This window comes from Sciurus vulgaris (assembly GCF_902686455.1).
Source record: "Sciurus vulgaris genome assembly, chromosome: 11".
NCBI classification, from domain to species: Eukaryota; Metazoa; Chordata; class Mammalia; order Rodentia; family Sciuridae; genus Sciurus; species Sciurus vulgaris.
Genome location: NC_136472.1, coordinates 91,130,911 through 91,153,182, shown reverse-complemented (window position 1 = coordinate 91,153,182; position 22,272 = coordinate 91,130,911). Strand labels below are relative to the sequence as shown.

The 22,272-nt window shown below is 34.5% G+C and overlaps 1 protein-coding gene across 9 annotated transcripts in view; it reads left to right on the top strand.

Moving 5' to 3' along the window:
- Positions 1 to 22,272, top strand: part of MRE11 (MRE11 homolog, double strand break repair nuclease) — an 84,914-nt gene that overhangs the window by 21,098 nt on the left and 41,544 nt on the right. For 7 of the 9 annotated variants that reach the window (XM_079101954.1, XM_079101953.1, XM_079101952.1 and 4 more), the window contains 6 exons: positions 8,025 to 8,112; positions 9,103 to 9,244; positions 11,711 to 11,825; positions 16,703 to 16,888; positions 17,717 to 17,888; positions 21,329 to 21,409. In XM_079101954.1, the coding sequence (XP_078958080.1) occupies positions 8,025 to 8,112; positions 9,103 to 9,244; positions 11,711 to 11,825; positions 16,703 to 16,888; positions 17,717 to 17,888; positions 21,329 to 21,409 (784 nt within the window). The remainder of the gene's footprint in view (positions 1 to 8,024; positions 8,113 to 9,102; positions 9,245 to 11,710; positions 11,826 to 16,702; positions 16,889 to 17,716; positions 17,889 to 21,328; positions 21,410 to 22,272) is intronic. The other 2 variants (XM_079101956.1, XM_079101959.1) reach the window with 1 other exon arrangement.

Below are 22,272 nucleotides of genomic sequence, written 5' to 3'. Positions count from 1 at the left end.
AGTTTAGAATTGGGTTCTAAATGATTCCTATAATAATTTAACATTTGTCTTTGTTTTAAAGAATTCTGATCAGTATCCCTGTCCTTCTATTCAAATTTAGAATTGGGACATTTTAACTCTAGTGTTTTCTCTCATTTTATTTTTATATTGCAGCCTGTTTTTAAACTTCACTCCACTTGCCGACTTGTGTATCTATTTCTTTGTTCACTATTGTTTCTTGTATTTCATTCCATTCCATTCTCTTTCTTTTTTTTGATATAGTTTTTGTTAATTTTTTTGTTGAGTGTCCTTGAGTGGTGAACCCTTATTTTTTGTTTCTCTTGAGGACTTTACTGTCAGTTTAGTTGCTGGAAAGACAGTAAAGCATGATAGGTGGATTCTAGGTGGTCTGAATTCAATCCTGCCTCTCTTACTTAGTGGTCAAAAGACTGAGCCATTCATTTTGCTGTTCTACCTCAGTTCCATTATTATAAGATGGGGTAGCATCAAGCCAGTCTCATAATTGTTGTGAAGGGTGAGTTAATAAGAAAATTGCATAAAGAAAAGGTAGTTACTAAGGGTTTCTTGTCATCCTTAGCATTTCATAATTTCATTCAGCTGTGTATTTAATTATTTGTCCTGCTTGACTTCATTATACATTTTAATCTTAAGAACTTTTTTCCAACAGTTTCACAAATTCTTATCCATTACATTTTCAAACATTGATTCTTGGGCTGGGGTTGTAGCTCAGTGGTAGAGCATTTGCCTAGCATGTGTGAGGCACTTTGTTTGAAACTCAGCACCACATAAAAATAAATAAATAAAGTACTGTGTCCATCTATAATTAAAAAAAAAAAAAATTGTTTCTCATCTTTTTACTTTCTGAATGTCATTTATAACTCTTACCTTCTTATTCAATACTACCCATAACTTTCTCTCTTTGTGTTGCATTCTGGTAAATTTATCCTTCTAGTTTACTAGTTCATACAGAAAAATATAGACAAACAGGGAAATTCTGAATGATATCTGAAAGAAGACTAATAAGGAATGAGTAGCCCAATTAGATATTAAAAATATATTACATTGGTACAATAATTAAAAATATGTGGCTTATGAATTAATAGACAAATGAAAAATAATAGAAACTCCAGAAGCAGCCTCAAATGCATGTAGAATTTAGTATTTGATGAAGGTGGCATCTCACATTTTGAGGAAAATATTAGATTTTTCAGTAAAAATACTAAAAGAAGCTATTTGACATTTTTAAAAAGTTTAGCTGTAGAAAAACTTCTAAATAAGATACAAAACCCTGAAGCAATAAAAGAAAAAATTGATATATCTGTCTCTGTAAAAATAAATTTCTGTGTAGCAAAAATTGCTTGAAGTTAAAAACTATAATTTAACCAGCAAGAGTATTAACGGTTTATCACAAATTAAGCCCTAATTTTCTTTTTTTTTTTTTTTTTTTTTTACTGTCTGTTTCTTTCTACTATCTTTCTGGCATCCACCCACTTTCACCCCATTTTCCTCTACACCATCCAAAGTTCCTTCATCCTTCTCTCCCCCTCTCTCACCCCCCCCCTTATTATTATATATTGTCATGCACTTATCAGAGAAAACATTCGGCCTTTGGTTTTTTGGGCTTGGCCTATTTCACTTAGCATGGTATTTTCCAACTTCATCCATTTACCAGCAAATGCCATAATTTTATTCTTCTTTATGACTGAGTAATATTCCATTGTGTATATATACCACAGTTTCTTTATCCATTTGTCAATTGAAGGGCATCTAGATTGGTTCCACAATCTAGCTATTGTGACTTGAGCAGGTATGAACATTGATGTGGCTGCATCACTGTAGTATGCTAATTTTAAGTCCTTTGGGTATAAACTGAGGAGTGGGATAGCTGGGTCAAATGGTGGGTCCATTCCAAGCTTTGTGAGGAATCTTTCTGCTTTCTAGAAAGATTTTTCTGAGGAATCAGACTGCTTTCCAGAGTGGCTGCCCCAATTTGCAAATTCACCAGCAATGTATGAGTGTGCCTTTTCCCTACATCCACGCCAACACTTATTATTGCTTGTGTTCTTGATAATACCCTTTCTAATTGGAGTTAGATGAAATCTGAGGGTGGTTTTGATTTGCATTTCCCTAATTACTAGGGATGATGAGCACTTTTTTGTGTATTTGTTGATACCTGTATATTTTCTTCTGTGAAGTGTCCACCCATTTCCTTAGCCCATTTATTGACTGGGTTCTTTGTATTTTGGGTGTAAAGTTTTTTAAGTTCTTTATAAACTTTGGAGATGAGTGCTCTGTCTGAAGTGTGTGTGGAAAAGATTTTTTCCCACTCTGTAGGCTCTCTTTTCACATTATTGATTGTTTCCTGTGCTGAGAAAAAACATTTTAGTTTGAATCTATCCCATTTATTGATTCCTGCTTTTATTTCCTGGACTATGGAGGTCTTGTTAAGGAAATTTGATCCTAAGCCAACGTGATGGAGATTCAGGCCTACTTTATCTTCTGTTTGGTGAAGGGTCTTGGGCCTGATTCCTAGATCCTTGATCCATTTTGAGTTGAGTTTTGTACAGGGTGAGAGATAGGAATTTAATTTCATTTTACTGCATGTGGATTTCCAGTTTTGCCAGCACCATTTGTTGAAGAGGCTATCTTTTCTCCATTGTAAGTTTTTGGCACCTTTGTCTAGTATGAGATAACTGTACTTATGTGGGTTTGTCTCCATGTCTTCTACCCTGTACCATTGGTCTCCCTGTCTATTTTGGTGCCAAAATCATACTGTTTTTATTGTTCTATAGTAGAGTTTAAGTTCTGGTATTGTGATACCTCCTGTATCACTCTTCCTGCCAAGGATTGCTTTGGCTATTCTGGGTCTTTTGTTCTTCCAGATGAATTTCATGATTGCTTTTTCTGTTTCTATGAGAAACATCATAGGGATTTTAATTGGAATTGTGTTAAATCTGTATAGCACTTTTGGAAGTATGGCCATTTTGATAATATTAATTGTGCCTATCCAAGAACATGGGAGATTTTTCTATCTTCTAAGCTCTTCTTCAATTTCTTTCTTTAATGTTCTATAGAGATCTTTTACCTCTTTGGTTAGATTGATTCCCAAGTATTTTATTTTTTTTGAGGCTATCGTGAATGGAGTTGTTTTCCTCATTTCCCTTTCAGATGTTTCATCGCTTATATATAAAAATACTTTAGATTTATGTGTGTTGGTTTTATATCCTGCTATTTTGCTGACTTCATTTATGAGGTCTAGAAGTTTTCTAGAGGAGTTTTTTGGATCCTCTAAATATAGAATCATGTCATCAGCAAATAGTGACAGCTTGAGTTCCTCTTTATCTATTTGTATTCCTTAAGTTTCTTTAGTCTAATTGCTCTGGCTAATATTTCCAGGATGATGTTGAATAGAAGTGGTGAAAGAGGGCATCACTGACTTGTTCCAGTTTTTAAAGGGAATGCTTTCAGTTTTTCTCCATTAAGAAAGATGTTGATCATGGGCTTAGCATAAATAGCCTTTACAATGTTGAGTGTGTCCCTGCTGTCCCTAGTTTTTCTAGTGTTTTGAGCATGAAGGGGTGTTATATTTTGTCGAACGCTTTTTCTGTGTCAATTGAAATAACCATATGATTCTTATCCTTAAGTCTATTGATATGATGAAGTACATTTATTGATTTATGGATGTTGTACCAACCTTGCATTCCTGGGATGAACCCCACTTGATCGTGATACACTGTCTTCTTAATATGTTTTTGGATATGGTTTGCCAGGATTTTGTTAAGGATCTTTGCATCTATATTCATCAAGGATATTGGTCTAAAATTTTCTTTCCTTGATGTGTCTTTGTCTGGTTTGGGTATGAGAGTGATATTAGCTTCATAGAATGAGTTTGGTAGGGGTCCCTCTTTTTCTATTTCCTGGAATACTTTGAGAATGTATTGGAATGAGTTCTTCTTTGAAGGTTGTATAGAACTCGACTGAGAATCCATCTGGTCCTTGTCTTTTCTTGGTTGGTAGGCTTTTGATGGCTTCTTCTATTTCGTTGCTTGATATTGACCTGTTTAAATTGTGTATGTCCTCCTGGTTCAGTTAGGGAGGATCCTGTCTCTAGAAATTTGTTGATGTCTTTGGTATTTTCTATTTTGTTAGAATATAGATTTTCAAAGTAGCTTTTAATTATGTTATATATTTCAGTGGTGTCTGTGTGATATTTTCTTTTTCATCATGAATTTTAGTAATTTGAATTTTTTTAGTAATTTGAATTTTTTCTCTTCTCTTTGTTAGTATGGCTAAGGGTTTGTCTACTTTGTTTACTTTTTCAAAGAACCCACTTTTTGTTTTGTCAATTTTTTGAATTTTTCTTTTGTTTTAATTTCATTGATTTCAGCTTTGATTTTAACTATTTCCTATCTTTTACTACTTTTGGTGTTGTTCTGTTCTTCTTTTTCTAGGGCATTGAGTTGTAATGTTAGGTCATTTAGTTGTTGACTTTTTATTCTTTTCTTGGATGTGCTCCATGCAATGAATTTTCCTTTTAGTACTGCTTTCATAGTGTCCGAGAGATTTTGATATGCTGTATCATCGTTCTCATTTACCTCTAAGAACTTATCTCCTCCCTGATGTTTTCTGTTATCCGTGTTTCATTCAATAGCATATTATTTAGTCTCCAGGTTTTGGAGTAATTTGTTTTTGCTTTTGTCATTGATTTTTAATTTCATTCCATTATCTGATAGAACATAAGGCAGTATCTCTATTTTTTTGCATTACCTAAGGGCTTCTTTGTGGCATATCATATGGTCTATTTTCAAAAAGGTTCATGTGCTGCTGAGAAGAAAAGTGAATTTGCTCATTGATGAATGGAATATTCTGTATATGTCTGTTAAGTCTAATTTATTGATTGTACTATTGAGTTCTACGATGTCCTTGTTTAGTTTTTGTTTGGAAGATCTATTCAGTGGTGACAGCAGTGTGTTAAAGTCATTCAGAATTATTGTGTTGTGGTCTACTTGATTCCTGCAATTGCGAAAAATTTGTTTGATGTACGTGGATGCACCATTGTTTGGGGCATAAATATTTATGTTTGTTATATCTTCCTAATTTATGGTTCCCTTAAGCAGTATGAAATGTCCTTCTTTATCCCTTCTGACTAACTTTGGCTTGAAGTCTACTTTGTCTGAAATAAGAATGGAAACCCCTTCTTTTTTACTGAGTCCGTGTGCGTGGTAGGTTTTTCCCCATCCTTTCACCTTTGGTCTGTGGATGTCTTTTTCTGTGAGATGAGTCTCTTGCAGGCAGCATATTGTTGGGTCTTTCTTTTTAATCCATTCTGACAGTCTATGTTTTTTGATTGATGAGTTTTGGCCATTAATGTTCAGGGTTATTATTGAGACATGATTTGTATTCCCAGTCATTTGGGCTTATTTTTGGTTTTTAACTTGACTTGGTTTCTCCTTTGAATGGATTTTCTTTTAAGGTAGTTCCTCCCTTTGCTGACCTACATTGTTGTTTTTCATTTCCTCCTCATTGAATATTTTGTTGAGAATATTCTGTAGCACAGGCTTTCTATTTATAAATTCTTTTAACTTTTGTTTATCACGGAAGTATTTTAGTTGATCTTCAAATCTGAAGGTTAGTTTTGCTGGGTATAGGATTCTTGATTGGCAACCGTGTTCTTTCAGAGCTTGAAATATGTTTTTCCAGGCCCTTCTAGCTTTTAGGGTCTGGGCTGAGAAATCTGCTGATATCCGTGTTGGTTTCCCCCTATATGTAATCTGATGCTTTTCTTTCCTAGTCTTCAAAATCCTATCTTTATTTTGTATGTTAGGCATTTTCATTATAATGTGCCTTGTTGTGAATCTGTTGTGATTTTGTATATTTGGTGTTCTGTAAGCCTCTTGTAGTTGATTTTTCATTTCATTCTTCAGGTTTGGGAAATTTTCTGCTATTATTTCATTGAATAGGTTGTTCATTCCTTTGGTTTGTATCTCTGTGCCTTCCTCAATCCCAATAATTCTTAAATTTGGTCTTTTCATGATGTCCCATAGTTCTTGGAGGTTCTAGTCATGATTTCTTACCATCTTCTCTTGAACTTTATTTTCAGGATTAAATATTTTGTGTTCATTGTCTGAAGTTCTGTCTTCCAAGTGGTCTAATCTGTTGATGTTTTCCATTGAGTTTTTTATTTGGTTTATTGTTTCCTTCATTTCAAGGATTTCCATTTTTTTTTTTTTTTTTTTTTAGAATCTCTATTTCTTTGTTGAAATGATCTTTTGCTTCCTGCAGTTGCTCTTGGAGCTGCTTATTGGTGTGATCATTCATTGCCTGCATTTGCTCTCTTATCTCATTCTTTGCTTCACAATTCATTTTAATTATGTATAATCTGAACTCCTTTTCTGGCATTTCTTCTACCATACTGTCAGTGGGTTCTATTAATATAGAATCTAGGTTTGTTTGGATCTTTTTCTTCCCTTGTTTTTTCATGTTGTTAATGTATCTTCCCCTCTATCAGTGCAGATCTGGGGTATTGCAGTTTCCACCGTATAGGCTTATAGTGACCCTATAGGTTTCCAATACCTTTCCTGACAATGAACTTCCAGTCTCCAGAGGTGTCTCAGGATCCTAATTTTCCAAGAGATAGTTCCAAGTCACTTAAAAAATCTGAGTTATTGGAAAATAGGTAAAGAATTTGGACATAGTTGACAGAATAGGAAATAGAATGTCACTTAAACATATTGAAGTTATATGTCTCTTGTATGAAAGATATAAAACAAAACTATACTGAAATATTTTTTTCTTATGTCAGGTTGGCCTGGATCAGTGCTTCTCAATCATGAGTGCCCATTAAAGTTACCTAGTTTTGAAGTATTGTGCCCTGTCTTTTTCCCAAGGGACATCTCTTTTGGAGTGTGTCATGGGCACTGGTTCTTCTTAAAACATCCCCAGATGATTCTAAGATGCAGCTAGGATTGAGAACCACTGGCATGCAGATTTTTTAATATGTAATGCTTCATAAATTGGTGTGTTATTCTTGTGCAGTGGCCATATTAATCTTCTCTGTATGGTTAAAATTTTTGTGGATATGCTGCCAAAATGAGCATTGGCATACAGGTTTAAAAACGTGGTAAAACATTCTATGTTGGTAAGGTTGGGGAATCTGTCCCTTTTGTACATTTTAATGAATTGTGAACAACCTCTGTTGAGGGCAATTGTTGGTAGTTGTCAAAGTTGTAAATGCATATATTTTTGACTCAACAGTGTCCTTTAGGAATTTTTCTATAGATACATTCTCAAGAGGGAAACTTTTCCAAGATTATTCATTGTAGCATTATTTATAAGACAAAAGACAAGAAAGAATCTAAATGTCCTTTGATAGGGTACTGCTTAAATTCAGTATCATGAGCCATACAATGGAATATTTTGTGACCACAAAAGCAGAAAGAAGTTCCTCATTAACAGTACTGCTGTGGAATGACTTAAAATATGTTAAGTGAAATGTATTAAGTGAATATGTTACAATGAAAAGATGTAATAGAAATTGCTAACATTATTTGCTTCTGAGAAGAATAGGATGACTGGGGACAACAGTGGGAGGGAGATTAAATTGTGCAGGTAGGAGGTGATAGATCTAGGATCCTTACCGTAGGTCTTTTGGAATCCAAACTGTAGGTGTTTTCTCTCCTGCCCTCCTGACAAATATGAACCTTATGGAAAGGTTTTCAGAATTTTGAAGGCCTATTAATTTCCTACTCTCATACATTTCAGAAGCACATTTAATGTGATTGGGTTTTCATTAAAATATAGTACTTTGTGAGATATTTTCAAGCTTTGGTTAAAAATGAATTGTTACCTATGATTATATTTGCTGAAGCTCTGAATTAGTGGTCATCTACCAATTTAAGTTGCACAGTGTGCCTATAATTGCATGAATTTTTTTTTTGGAAGAGAGTCTTGCAACACAAGTTTGTCTCTTATAGAAACTTTTAGATTTCTTTCTTTCTTTCTTTTTCTTTTTCTTTTTTTTAAAGATTTCCATGGGTGAATTATCAAGATGGCAATCTCAACATCTCAATTCCAGTGTTTAGTATTCATGGCAATCATGATGATCCCACAGGGGTAATTATTATTTTCTTATAGTTTGTTGAAATTTTAGAAATGATCAGTTTAGTTTATCTGTGGAAAGCATTTCTTTCCTTTTCCTCAGCAATTTGTAGTCAAATTTAGTCAAGAATTTAGATTGACTTGTTACCACTAATATAAGCATTTATACTACTGTTTAGAGTTTTTCAAAAAAATGTAGAGTAAGAATTGGTATACAAGCTATGCTTTTATTTCATTAGAACTGAGTTTAACAATGAGTAGCAAGGAGAAATAAACAATATTTGTGTAGCGTTCTCTAGTGCTTCTATGTCTCTTTAATATATCACCTATAGGATATGATTATTACATGAACGTCTTTAAATCTAAATTAGATTATTTTATTACCTATTCGTCATGGAGGTAAGACTAGAGGTCCTAAACTGAAAATATTTTATCTGGTTATAAATATTTAAAGCCACTAATTACCTATAGTCTTTTTTCCCTGATTTCAAAATGTCTGCTTAAAATTACAAAGCACTTATTTTAAGTTGATTTTTACTTTTTTATTGGCCAAGACACCAATTAGTTGGAGTGAAATGTTTATTTGGCATTTAGTGTATGAGTTCATTTGCTGTAGGTAATTTATAGTAGAAAAAAGGTATTGAATACTTTTAATATTGGAATTTTGAGAAGATAATATCCTAATCTATATTTCTGTAACTACAAGTTGAATATCCCTAATTAAAAAATAAAAATCCAAAATGCTCTAAAATCTGAAACTGCCTGCTCAAAAAGTTTTGAACTTTTCTGATTTTGGATTTTTAGATTAGGGATTCTCAGTTGGCAAAAATCTATGGAAACATTCCAAAATTCCAAAATTCCCCACAATCTGAAATACTTCTGGTCCCAAGCATTTTAGATAAGGCGGGTAGTACATGGAGTATGCTGGTAAAAGGTAGTTTGGTATTTTTGCAGAATGTTTAGTTTTACATACATATTAATATTCTTTGAAAATATTTTGCATAGGCAGATGCGCTCTGTGCCCTGGATATTTTAAGTTGTGCTGGATTTATAAATCACTTTGGACGTTCAATGTCTGTGGAGAAGATAGATATTAGTCCAGTTTTGCTTCAAAAAGGAACCACAAAAATTGCTTTATATGGTTTAGGTAAGATGGTTTCATTTTACCATTTATATCAATAAACAATTGCTTAACCATTGTGAAATGGAATTTTGGAGATATTTTTGTAACCCTTCAGAAAAAAGCAGAACAAATTTCCTTATTCCTTGTTGGTGTCTGTAAAAAATGTTGGAAGATTTTGATAAAAAATCTTTTAGTATTTGTAAGAGCCAATAGCTATTAATACTTAATAGCAATTTTGGTGAAAATGTAGCTATCCTTTAGGATCTGTTTATTGTTTTGAGTTTTTTTCTTTTAAGCTTAGATGTAGAATCCTGAATATTAGAATTATAGAATAATTAGCAAAACTTCATTTTGGTATCTTAGAAATCTTTGAAAAATCTAAAACATCACTGTTCATTATGGTAGCCACTAGCCTCAGGTAGATATCAAACACTTGAAATGTGGCTATCAATGTAAAGTACACACCAGATTTCAAAGACTGAGAAAAAAATGTAACACATCTTTATTAACATATTAGATAAGTAAAATTAAATTTGTCTTCCTCTTTTACTTGTTTTAATGTCTAGTAGAAAATTTAAAATTATATATTTAGAATGAATTAGTACCTAACATTATATGTCTATTGGATAGTGCTAGTCTAAGAGCTATCATCTCTAAAGATAAGCATTTGCTTTATCAACTTCACTATCTTTAGTTTATTTGTGTTCAGTAGACAGAAGCTTATTTGTGAGGCTTGATTCCATGTGAATGAAAGACCAAAGATTATTTTTAAAGAGTACATTCATTATTTTGTGTATTTTGTATCTCAGGTATTTTTGAGGCCAGAAATAAATGTGCTTTAAGTCCATTTATTATGTTCTTAACATCTGCTTCTGCAAGCAATAGAGCAGGAAGTGAAATACACGTTTTTTTTTTTTCGCGGTACTGGGGATTGAACCCAGGGCATTGTGCTTGCAAGACAAGCACTCTACCACCTGAGCTATCTCCCTAGCCCCAAAATACACTTTTTAAAAAGCAATTAGCAGTTTTAATCACTGCAGTGGTAGAGATCACATCTCCAGAAAACGATTTCTCCTATGTTCAGACTAAAGACAGACCCAGTTATGCCTCAGTTACCACCAGAGATACATCTCCTTAGTGAACCATTTTCTCCCAAAGGCTCATTGTGTCCTGATATGCCTTCTTTAGCTGGACTTTATCTCCATCCCATCCTTTTTCCTTTCACTATTAAATTCTGGAATTCTTTATAATCAGTGTTATTCCAGCATTGACAGTCTCTTCTGAATGTTGCCTCTACTTTCTGACCTTCTCTGAAGCCCAGCTGGGTGTCTGTGTTTGTTAGGTCCCTTGTAGTTCTCTTATCATGGGCTTTTGTGCAGAAGTGGGGGTCACTCTTCCTGTTCCCCACCACTGCTCTCTTTCATGTCTCCAAATACCCTCCTCCTTTAAAGCTTATGTCTTCTGGCTGAACTGCCCTCCTTTTCCCTCAAACTTTTTACCTGCCTATCTTTAGATTTTGTCAGTGTTCTCAGTGCTTCGATACCTGAGTAAGTCAGTTGTCTAATGCCCTGGGCATTGCATACCTTGACTTTTATCTCCAGTTATATATGTTCTGCATTCTACCTCAGTTCTTATTCCAATTGCCATAGCAAGGTATTTTCTTTAGGAGCTGGGCTACATTATTGTATTGTTGGCTTTTCTTCTGTAATCATTATATAAAATAGCAACTTTGTCCCTCTTTCCCACCCCAAACTGTTATTCTTCATTTTATCATCCTGGCTTTCCCTCTTTTTTATAATATTTACAATTTGTTATTATTTTGTTTACTTGTTTGTTGTCCTTCACTAGACTGAGGCGAGCCTGTGGTGTACATGTAACGAGTTATTTGAAAAATATTGAATTATTAAAAAGCAAAATATTTTAATTTAAAATCACAACATACGTAGAAATACTATGCTAAAATACATTTTTTATCTAAACTTTTTAAATATCTCTGCATGCAGTAATGTGTATCTTAGATTAAAAGTATATTTGCCTATAATTTATAATAAAGGGATAGTGAAAAATAGTATTACTGAGGATTTTAATAAGAATTTAAGTATAGGAAATTCACTTTTTAGTTTATGCTTCCCTGATTTTGAGGGTATATATCTCTGAAATGAAATGTGTTCTTTGAATGTAACTAACTGCTATCATGTAAGAATCTGAAACATAATTTTTTTTTTTTTTTTTTTTTTTTTTTTTGTGGTGCTGGGCATCAAACCCAGGGCCTTGTGCTTATAAGGCAAGCACTTTGCCAACTGAGCTGTCTCCCCAGCCCTGAAACATAACATTTATACATGATAGCACTTATAACTTATTCCAGAATTTAAATATATCTCTAAATAGTAAAATGAAATACTTTGAGAAATGCATAATTTAGAAGAAAAGCATTCTTTTTTCAAGCCAGAGTAAGAAAATAATTTCAAAATAACATAATGTCTATTTCAGGGTCCATTCCTGATGAAAGGCTCTACCGAATGTTTGTCAATAAAAAAGTAACAATGTTGAGACCAAAAGAAGATGAGAACTCTTGGTTTAACTTATTTGTGATTCATCAAAACAGGTAAAGAAATTCTTTGAAAAATGTTGAGCCAAGTATGGAGGTTCCCTAGATTTGTTTCCAAGCTAACCTGCTTCAGTGAATAATGCCCCTATTCTTTTAAGATGTCAGAATCAGGCAAAACTTGGACTTACTTCGTGTGACATCATTTTGAAATTGTTTTTAGTGTATATTAATTTCTATAAAAGAAGATTTGTACCATGTGGATGAGGCATAAGAATAAATGAATGAATGAATAAATGAATAAAAGAATAAATGAATTCAGCAAAAAGTAGAATCTTGGGGCTGGGGTTATAGTCAGTGGTAGAGCACTTGCCTAGCATGTGTGAGACACTGGTTTGACTCTCAGCACTGCATATAAAAATAAATAAATAAATAAATAAATATAAAAAGAATAAAGGTCTATTGACAAATAAAAATAAAAATAAAACATTAAAAAAAAGTAGAATCTTACCAGTGCATTGTCCCATTCACTTTTTATGATCTCATCTGCTTCCCCATAGCCTAGCTTTGAATTGCAGCTTTGAATTAATATCCATTGCTTTTCTTTATTGTTAATCACATGTATAGCCATAATTGGTATTTTATTTAGTTTTAGTGTAACTGGAATGATGCTATATATTTTAGACAACTTATGTTCAACATTGTATTACTGAGTTTCATCCATTTTTGTTGTTTAGATTTATAACTCATTTTTATTGATGTGTACAGTTATTTTTTCTCCTGCCAGTACACACTTTTATTTCCAGTTTTCATTTTGCTTTTTAAAACCTTGCTGTTGCAAACATTTCGTACACGTTTTCTGTTGAGTATATGAAAAAAGGTCTTTCCAGAATATGTAAATATAGCAGGATTAGTTTTTTGCTAGTAGTTGAAGAAGTTTAATCTGTTGGTAGGGTACAGAATTGAATGACAGGAAGAGAGACTTGAAGAAGCAAGATTTATATGATTATCGTAGTAGGAAATGTGAAGTGGAAATAGTGATGACAGTGAAACTGACACAGAAGAGACAGACCTAGGACATTGTCGAGGAAGAATCCAAGGGATTTGGGGCCTATAATTTATTTATTGAATATATTTATTGAATGCAGATTATTCCACATTTAATGAATGTAGACTTATTTCAAGTGCTGGGTCAAAGAAGGATGCAGATTTGCATTGCTTTATGTACGTTCTCAAATAAACAAGGTGAGTTTCAAAGGAAAAGCCAGGCAGAGATTTGTTATGTGTGATTGCTATGTAACTTTACACTTGGAGTTGTTCCTTTTCTTTGGAGTCTTCCCAGTTCTGCCACACTTTGTACTATGCCGAAGTAAGGAAGAGTTGAAAGGAAAACTCTTAATTGTTCCAGATTTAAGCCAGAATGAAAGATAGAAGGCAGCATTGATCAGGGAATAAGTAGTCAACATGTGATGTTGCTTTGTCTCATTGCTAGTAGTGCTAACCATCATTTGATTAAGAGGTGGTCCAGATTTCTCCAGTATAAAATTCTCATTTTCTACTTTGTAATTAATGAACATTTTGGGAAAAATACTTGGAGACTATATATCAGTAGTCATGATCAATTATCACCTTAAAATTTACCTACTAATCTTGGCATCCTTGGGATCATCATTTTTCCAGTAATTAATAGTGTGGTATTATAATTGTGGTGTTTTAAAATATTTTAATTTATTCTTTCTGTATTTAGTAATTGGAATTCTTTGTAAGGAAGATTTTTTTAAATCCCTTTACTCATTTATACAGGTCATTATGGGCTTAAGGATATTTATTTTATTCTTTGAGGTACAGTCCAATAAATTATTCTTGCTGTGACCATTGGAGGCTCTTTTATGTTGGCTTCTGCGTTTCTTTCATTTTACCCCTTTCCTTTCTTTTCTTTTTTTCTTTCATTTTTTGGTGACTATAGCCTTAGCTTCTTTGCACTCAAGATGCTATAGTCTCACCTTTGTGTTTTCTTGCCCTAGCCTTGGAATCAGCCACTTCTCCAAGGAGCTCTGATTCCTTTTTTGCAAAGTAGTATTTAGAAGCTCACATGTGCCCATATACCTAGTTGTGCTTGTTGCTTCTGTGGCTCTCTCAGCCCTTGGTGCAAACAGAGTAAAGGAATAAAGATTTTTATATGTGTAGTGATGCATGCATATATATATACCTGTATTTCTATTTCTAATTATGTATATGTTTAAAAATGCAATCATAAATTCAGGCTGATTCTAATCCAGACCTCCAAGGTTCATTTTTTTCTTCCCCCTTGCTTTATTTGTAAATTTTTTCTCTAACAGAAACCTGGATTGTATTATCTGTAATGTATTTACTTGTTTGATTTTTGTTTGTTTGTTTGTTTTTGGTCTGGAGATTGAACTCAGGAGCACTTGACCACTGAGCCACATCCCCAGCCCTATTTTATCTTTTATTTAGAGACAGGGTCTCACTGAGTTGCTTAGCGCCTTGATTTTGCTGAGGCTAGCTTTGAACACGTGATCCGCCTGTTTCAGCCTCCTGAGCCTCTGGGATTATAGGTGTGTGCCATCACACCCAGCTTACCTGTGTTTTTGATCCAGGTTTATGTGTAAGGTGTTTTGTTTTGTTTTGGTACTAGGGATTGAACCCAGGGATGCTTAACGCCTGAGCCACATTTCCAGCCCCTTTTTATATTTCATTAGAGACAGGTTCTTGCTGAGTTGCTTAAGGCCTTGCTAAGTTGCTGAGGCTGCGTTTGAACTTGGCAGTCCTCCTGCCTCAGCCTCCCGAGTCACTGGGATTACAGGTGTGTGAGGTAATTTCATAATTACTAAACCATAACCCTTTGAGAAACAAATTTGCCAACTAGGGTCCAGGGTACAGTATTTATATATTTTTTGTCTACAACTTCACTACATTCAGTCAAAACACCATTTTCCAAAGTTGCTTACTCCTCTTCCCCACCTTCTTCATGGTGGTTTTGTGATTTTTTTTTTTTTAAACACCCTTGGATTAATTTCCCACCCTTTGCATTCTTAGATACTTCTGTTGTTATTACTTAAGTGTCATAAAAACAAAAGATATTCTCAGATTGAGTGAGAATTCTTAAGTTCTATACTGTACTGGTTTTATTTGTTTCCCTACATTCACCAGTTTTTTTTTTCTTTTGCTTCAAAAGAAGGAAGAGTCTGAAGCTGAGGAGGGCTTTGCCATGCAAAATCTTTCAACTTGGACGTTTTGGTCCACCTCTAGGTCACAAATCAGAGTCAGCCTACCTGCATAATCTTCCCCCTTTATTCCAGGAAAGAGCCAGTGCTCCATGAAGGCACATGATATAATGTATTTGAGAGTTATCTTCTTTCTCTTAGTAATTGTCATGATCTCATACCTTAGATTATTTTTAAAACTGGAATTTGAACCCAGGAGTGCTTTACCACTGAACTACATTCCCAGTCCTTTTTATTTTTTGAGACAGGGTCTCGCTTAGTTACTTAGGGTCACTAAATTGCTGAGACTGACCTTGAACTTATGATCCTCCTGCCTCAGTCCAGAGTCACTGGGATTACAGGCATGCACCACTATGCCCAGCAAATGTTTACTTTTTACATGAAAACATTCTAAGACACACAAGCCTGCTGCTTTCCTGATTTCATTTCCTGTCTTCCCTGCATTATTCTGTTCACCTATATTAATCTCCATGATGTTTCTTGGACCCATGGAACACATTGCTACTTCAGCACCTTTGCCATCTGCTCTTTCCCTGCATACTGATCCCTCATCTCAGTTCTTTGCTCATTTTTACTCCTTGGAGAGACCTTTCCTGACTACCCTATGTATACAGAGTTAGCATCCCTTCCCTTTCACTCTTTTATTTTTCTTTATGATGAGCATCTATCACTGCTTGATAAGTTATATTTATGTACACACACACATGTAAGGATTTTGTTCACTGCTGTGTTCACTGCCTGGTGCACTGGACACATTTCAGACCCCGACTAAATATTTGTTAGTTAAATGAATGAATGTTGGTTTTGATCAAATGAATGCTAGGTTAAAGTATTTGAGCACTTTCACTTAAATACCCAGTGATATAATTTAATGTAAGGGAAAAGTTTTTCTTCCTGTTTTTTCTTATTGGGTAACAACTTTTCTAACTATAAAATTATAATTTGCAAAGCACTTTTATGATATTTTATTTAATATTGAAAACTCTTATCTCGTCTTAAATTGACATTTTATCTCAGATTTTTATAATCCATAAAAGAAACAGATTATGTTAAAAAATGGTTGGTTGGCTGGGTACTGTGGTGCACACCTGTAGCCCAGTCTGCCTAGAGGCCTGAGGAAGGAGGATCTCAAGTTTGAGGCCAGCCTTATCAACTTAGTGAGGTCCTTTCTCAGGATTAGAAAGGGCTGGGGAAGGGCTGGGGTTGTAGCTCAGAGGTAAAGAACCCCTGGGTTCATTTCCCGTCCCTACCTAAGAAAAATAAAAAAGGTTTGACCACATTTAGAAATGTGTTTTTATATTATAAAGTTTAGATTTATTTCATTTTCATTTTCACTTTTTGGGGGCATATAATGAGATCAAGTTTGTGGATTTTTCCTGTTGACAGTGCTCATGCTTTCCTGACTTGACCAAAGTTGGGGAACCTTTCTCTGTAAAGCCATTGTGACTCCTTGAATGTAGAATTGAACACATTCTCTTGACATACTACTTGACTGTACTGTGCTAGTCTGTCACTACCTAAAAGTCAAAAAGTGGATATTGATTATTTTTGCATTTCCAATTCCATGGGCAGTTTTTGGCACAAAGAATGATGTAATAAATCATTAGTGAACGGAGAAAGATCTGTATAGACTTATTTAATATGGAATTTTTCTATATTGCTGTGAATTTATTTTTAAAAATCTTCGTATAGGAGTAAACATGGAAGTACGAACTTCATTCCAGAACAGTTTTTGGATGACTTCATTGATCTTGTTATTTGGGGCCATGAACACGAGTGTAAAATAGCTCCAACCAAAAATGAGCAGCAGCTCTTTTATGTATCACAGCCTGGAAGCTCAGTGGTTACTTCTCTTTCCCCAGGAGAAGCTGTGAAGAAGTGAGTCATTGTTACATGTTCCAAATCAATTTTAAAGAAATCCTTGTTGTAATCTACTTATCATCCCATGGGTTCAAGGTACTGGCAATATATGGTAGATTTATTTATGAAGGTAGCAACCTTCTATGTAGTTTTACTGTTTTCCCAGATTTTAAGCCATTTTCAACGAGATGTTTTCAACCAGTTGATGTTAATTTTGCTGTTCATTAGGTGAATTCAAGACTAACATTTTTATTTATTAAATTTTAAATTTGATGCTATGTTGATGGTTCCTAATTCACAAAGTTCATTTATAAACAAATTCCCATAAAATCCCTTAATTGAGATTTTTCTAGTTGTAAATGCAATAGGATAATATAGCTAATCTCTTAACTCTTTGACAAAGTGGTGTGATTTTAAAAAGCAGTTAACAGTGCCTGAACTCAATTTTTAAAGGGTTTTACTCTTGGAATCTATTGGCATTCAGATTGTTATAATAGGAGGCTTATAGGATATGTGTTTGTTGGTTTTTTTCCTCTGTAGCTCTGCTGTAAATTAATTTTATCATTTTCCTGATAACATTTTATTATACTTAGTTCTGTCTTCCCTTGTAAGACTGTAATTTGCTTAGAGAGGAAAAATGACAAATGATTTTATTCTGAGAAAGAAGAATGTTTACAGTTTTTTCCCTGTAAAAATGCTATTAAGATTATACTGAGAGAAACATTTATTTTTAAGGTATAATTTTATAAGGAAATATAGAAAATTATAAATATGGTAGCTCTGATATGAATGTTTTCTTGGGGAAATTGATGTTGTGATTAAGCTTTCGTTTTTCTCCCTTTTCAGACATGTTGGTTTGCTCCGTGTTAAAGGGAGGAAAATGAATATGCAGAAGATCCCTCTTCACACAGTTCGGCAGTTTTTTATGGAGGATATTGTTCTAGCTAATCATCCAGATATTTTTAACCCAGATAATCCTAAAGTAACCCAAGCCATTCAAAGCTTCTGTTTGGAGAAGGTAATTCTTTTAGATAAAGTCAATGAGGATCTATGTTAGTTGAGAAATTATTTACCTTCAATAAAGTAATTCAGTAGAGTAGAGGGAAGCCTTTGTATTTATTACATTCTCACAAAGTTGGTGAGACCATTTGTTTAGTAAATGCATTTAGATGTGTCAGGGACCCCCTTTTTTTCCCTTTACATCATTGGGATAAAGGAATGCTAGAAATAGGAAATAACTGCAATTAAACCCTTTCCCCCCCAATTTCTTTCCTTCTTTTAAAAAAATACTTATGATCTTTTTCTTCTTTTTAATCCTGATTTGATAATTGGCTTGTTTCACTTATGACAGTGGGCAGTGATTTGATTGACAATGGGAGGATATTGTGGTACAGAGCCTCTCTAATAATCTCCATTAGGCATATCTTTCACCCTGATATCTACCCCACAGAAAATCTTAAAATGTGTTTCCTTTATACCCTACAGCTTCAGCATAAGCCCAAGCCTTCCCTATCTGTGCAACTCACCACCCATAAACCTGTGTAGGAAATCTGGAAATGCTACTAATCTAAAGTTGGGTGAATGCTTTTAATAAAATTTAGGTTGACAACTTAGCAACATTAATTGCTGACTTTTATTTAGTTCTTACTCTGTGCCAACTTTCCTACTTTACATTTTATTCTTACAAAAATCATGTAAGGTAGTGATGACAGCAGTAATACTTGTTAACACTAATATTTACTGACTACCTCTCTATGCTGTGCACTGTTGACAGCATTTAGCATTAAATCATTCAACAAGGTGTCGCCACACGGCCTGAGTGGGCAGTAAAAAGGGTTCCTGTTGGAAGGATGAGCTCACTGTAAATTAATCGCTCAGAAATTTATTTAATAGAAAAAAACACGGGAGACAATCACATTTTGAATCAGGGGGTGTGACGGATTGAGCCATGCTAAGGGTCTGGTTCTAATACAATGGAGGAACCCACATTCTCTTTATTTATAGTGGTACAGATCAAAGGGGGACCAGTTGGAGCTTCTTCTGTGAGAAACAGGATGCGGGGAGTTAAGCAAGCCATTTTGCTTTAGTGGGTCATTGGCACATCTAGGGTTTGTAAATTCCAGCTGTGAACCAATCTGCACGGAAACCATATACTCCAGGCAATCTGGAACAATATTCATGATTGCCAGTTCCTGAGAGCCAGATTCTGGTGTCTTATGGACCAAGCCTGGCTTTATTTGCTGCCCATGGATGGTGCCCTGCAACAGGGTTCTAGACAGTTAGGATCAACTTTTTTTTTTTTCCTTGCAGTGTTGGGGATCAATGCTAGGCCCTCCTGCCTGGTAGGCAGACACTCTGTCATTGAACTATACCTCTAGCCTTACCATCCACAATTTATGCACAATGACCTAAACCTCAGATAAAGTAGTTCATCCAATGCCAGAGCTGTATAAGCAAAGTGTAGCTTACATAACTAAAAAATTTTAAGAGTATGATGGTTTCAAGGAAATTGATCCCAGAAATTCATGCTTAAGGTTGTGGATTTCTCTCTTTTTTTATGCTACCACTCACACTAATGGTTTCTATGCTAAACTTTATTATAAGGAAGACATTCTCAAATGGTGGCCCACAGACTTCCATTATCGTTACAGCTGGAAGAATTATTTTTCCTAGTGGTTCCAAATAAACCCTGAACATTGAATTTTACTGTCTTGAGGTGAGGAATGGATCCCTAAATACAATCCCTGAATCAGGGAGATGAAAAATACATGGATTGATTTTGAATTTATATTATCTCAGCCTGAGGCATGTACCTCAACCCTGGCACAAATGACATTTTAGATTAAATATTGTTTGTTGTGGGAAACTATTCTGTACAGTATAGGATATTTAACAGTGTCCTCCTTGGCCTTAGTAGATGCCAGTCACTCCTTTTTCTCCTAGACATGATTTAACTGTTTCCAGATTTTGCCAGTGGCCCTGGGGGCCAAAACCATCTCTGATTGAGATCCTTGGCTTTTGCCTCCACTGTGAGATTTACATGGACTTCGAATGGTCACATGAATTCAGAGAGGAGAGTGGATGCTGGCAAAAGCAAAAGTAAAAAGGATCCATTTGTTACCTCCGCATGCTATTGTGTTTCTTTTTTTGTACTTAATTATATTACTGTTTATATGCATGAGCAGATAATACTCATCTCTTAACTTTTCCCTTTAGCACACATCAAAAATACTTGGCAAATAGGTGCTCTGTAAATGCTCATTGAATTGAAATAATTTATCTATATCATAGTCTTATAGCTCTGTGTTGTTCAGGATGGTAGTTAATAGCTCATGTGACTATTTAAATATAATTAATTAAAATTAAATTAAAAATTTACTTCATTATACCAATTCCAGTTTCTCTATATATTTGTGGTTTGTGGCAACCATACTGAATACTACAGATATAAAACCTCATCATTGTAAATTCTTTTTGGACTGCATTGTTACATATAGCTTGAAGGAGAAGATTATAAAATCTTAGGCTTGGAAGAGATTTAAGGACAAAAACATTTGTTCTATTATTGTTCCTGAGGAGTAACCAAGTTACAAGGAAGCACTGCTAGAATCCTTTTTCAAAAGGGTTGCATGCATGGTGATTAAGATAATTTCAGATGGATAAAGGACTTCAGCTTTTAGAAAGTTATTGTGGGGCTGGGTTGTGGCTCAGTGGTAGAGTGCTCGCCTAGCATGTGTGAGTCACTGAGTGTGATTCTCAGTACCACATTAAAAAAAATAAATAAAATAAAGCTACTGTGTCCATCCACAGCTAAAAATATTATTTTAAAAAGAAAGAAAGTTATTATGTTGAAATACTTATAGCCCAGTTCTGACCTCAGGAACAATTTAGGTCAAGTATTATACCATGAGACAACTTCAGATATTTGAAACATTTTTCTTATAGCTTGAACTTTTCCAAAGGAGATAATCCAAAAGTCTTGTTCATAGAATCTTATATATGCTGCCTGATATGACTGAAAAAACTAGGTTTATTTGCTTTTAAATTATGTCCTTTTTTTTTTTTTTTTTTTTGCGGTGCTGGGGATCGAACCCAGGGCCTTGTGCTTGCAAGGCAAGCACTCTACCAACTGAGCTATCTCCCCAACTATTTGCTTTTAAGATGATAAAATGAGGGCTAAGTCATATCAAAACATGAATAGAAAGTTGGAGCAGAAGCAGTGTTTTAAACTTTCTTATAAAAGTATTCAGAGATTGAAAAATTATTGAGAACTTTCACCAAAGAACATTAATCAGTGAGAGTATTACTAGAAGGTATATTTAAAAAGGTGTTATAAATAACCTAGGAAGGGAAGATAACTATGTAATTCAAGAAAGTTCCTGTGGTAGGATTATGAACTATTTTTCAACTGATTTAAACTAAATGTAATACTTTGTTTTATCTAATTTTTATTTTGAGATTGAAGAAATGCTTGAAAATGCTGAACGGGAACGTCTGGGAAATTCTAGACAGCCAGAGAAGCCTCTTATACGATTGCGGGTAAATAAATTTATTTATTTATGTAAATAAAGCTTTATTAATTTTCAGAGTCTAGTAATGTAGTTTTATGATCCTTAAGCCACATTACTTGATATTTCTATCACCTGGGAAATTATTAAAAAAAATGCAGAATCTTAGACCCAACGTCAGACCCATTATAAAATTCCCCGAGAGATTTGTTTGCACATTAAAATTTGAGGGGTCCTGGAATGTAGGGTATGGGGGTAAAGATTACAGTCTAAAGCTAGACTGTTTGGGTTTGATTCTGGCACATAGCTGGATCTCTTGTCTGTTGTTTGTATTTCATAAATTTTAGAGATCTGAATGAATTATATAGCGAGTGGTGCACAAAAAGTAATCTGGTCCCTTTTTTCTCTCCCACTGTCATTGCTGTAGTTGATCCCTTGTTATCACTTGTAGGCCTGCAGCTGCAACATCCTAGCTAGGCTCTCCTCAATCTTCGTAAAACACAATCTTGCATGGCTTTCCTGCTGGAAACAGCTTAATAATTCCCTAGCACTAATAGAAACAAGTCAAAACTTTTGAGGGGGCTAGCACTAGGGTGTTCATAGAACCTGGTCTAAACCAGCCTCTTAAGCTTTTTCCTCCTAAGCATGTTCCTAAGCTCTAGTCATATTGGACTGAAATTACTGGTCCTGTGCCTAGTGAAGTTCACTTGAACCTTTGCCTGTGCCAGGCCTGTGTGGAATGCACTTCTCCTTCCTGGCTTTTTGTCTCCTTCAGCACCCATTTAATGCCTGTCTCTCCACAGAAGCCTTTCTGGGCCTCTACTTTTAGTTGAAGTTTCTTTCTTTGTGTCCTCATTCTACTTTGCACATACTTCTTACAGTACAATTTACATT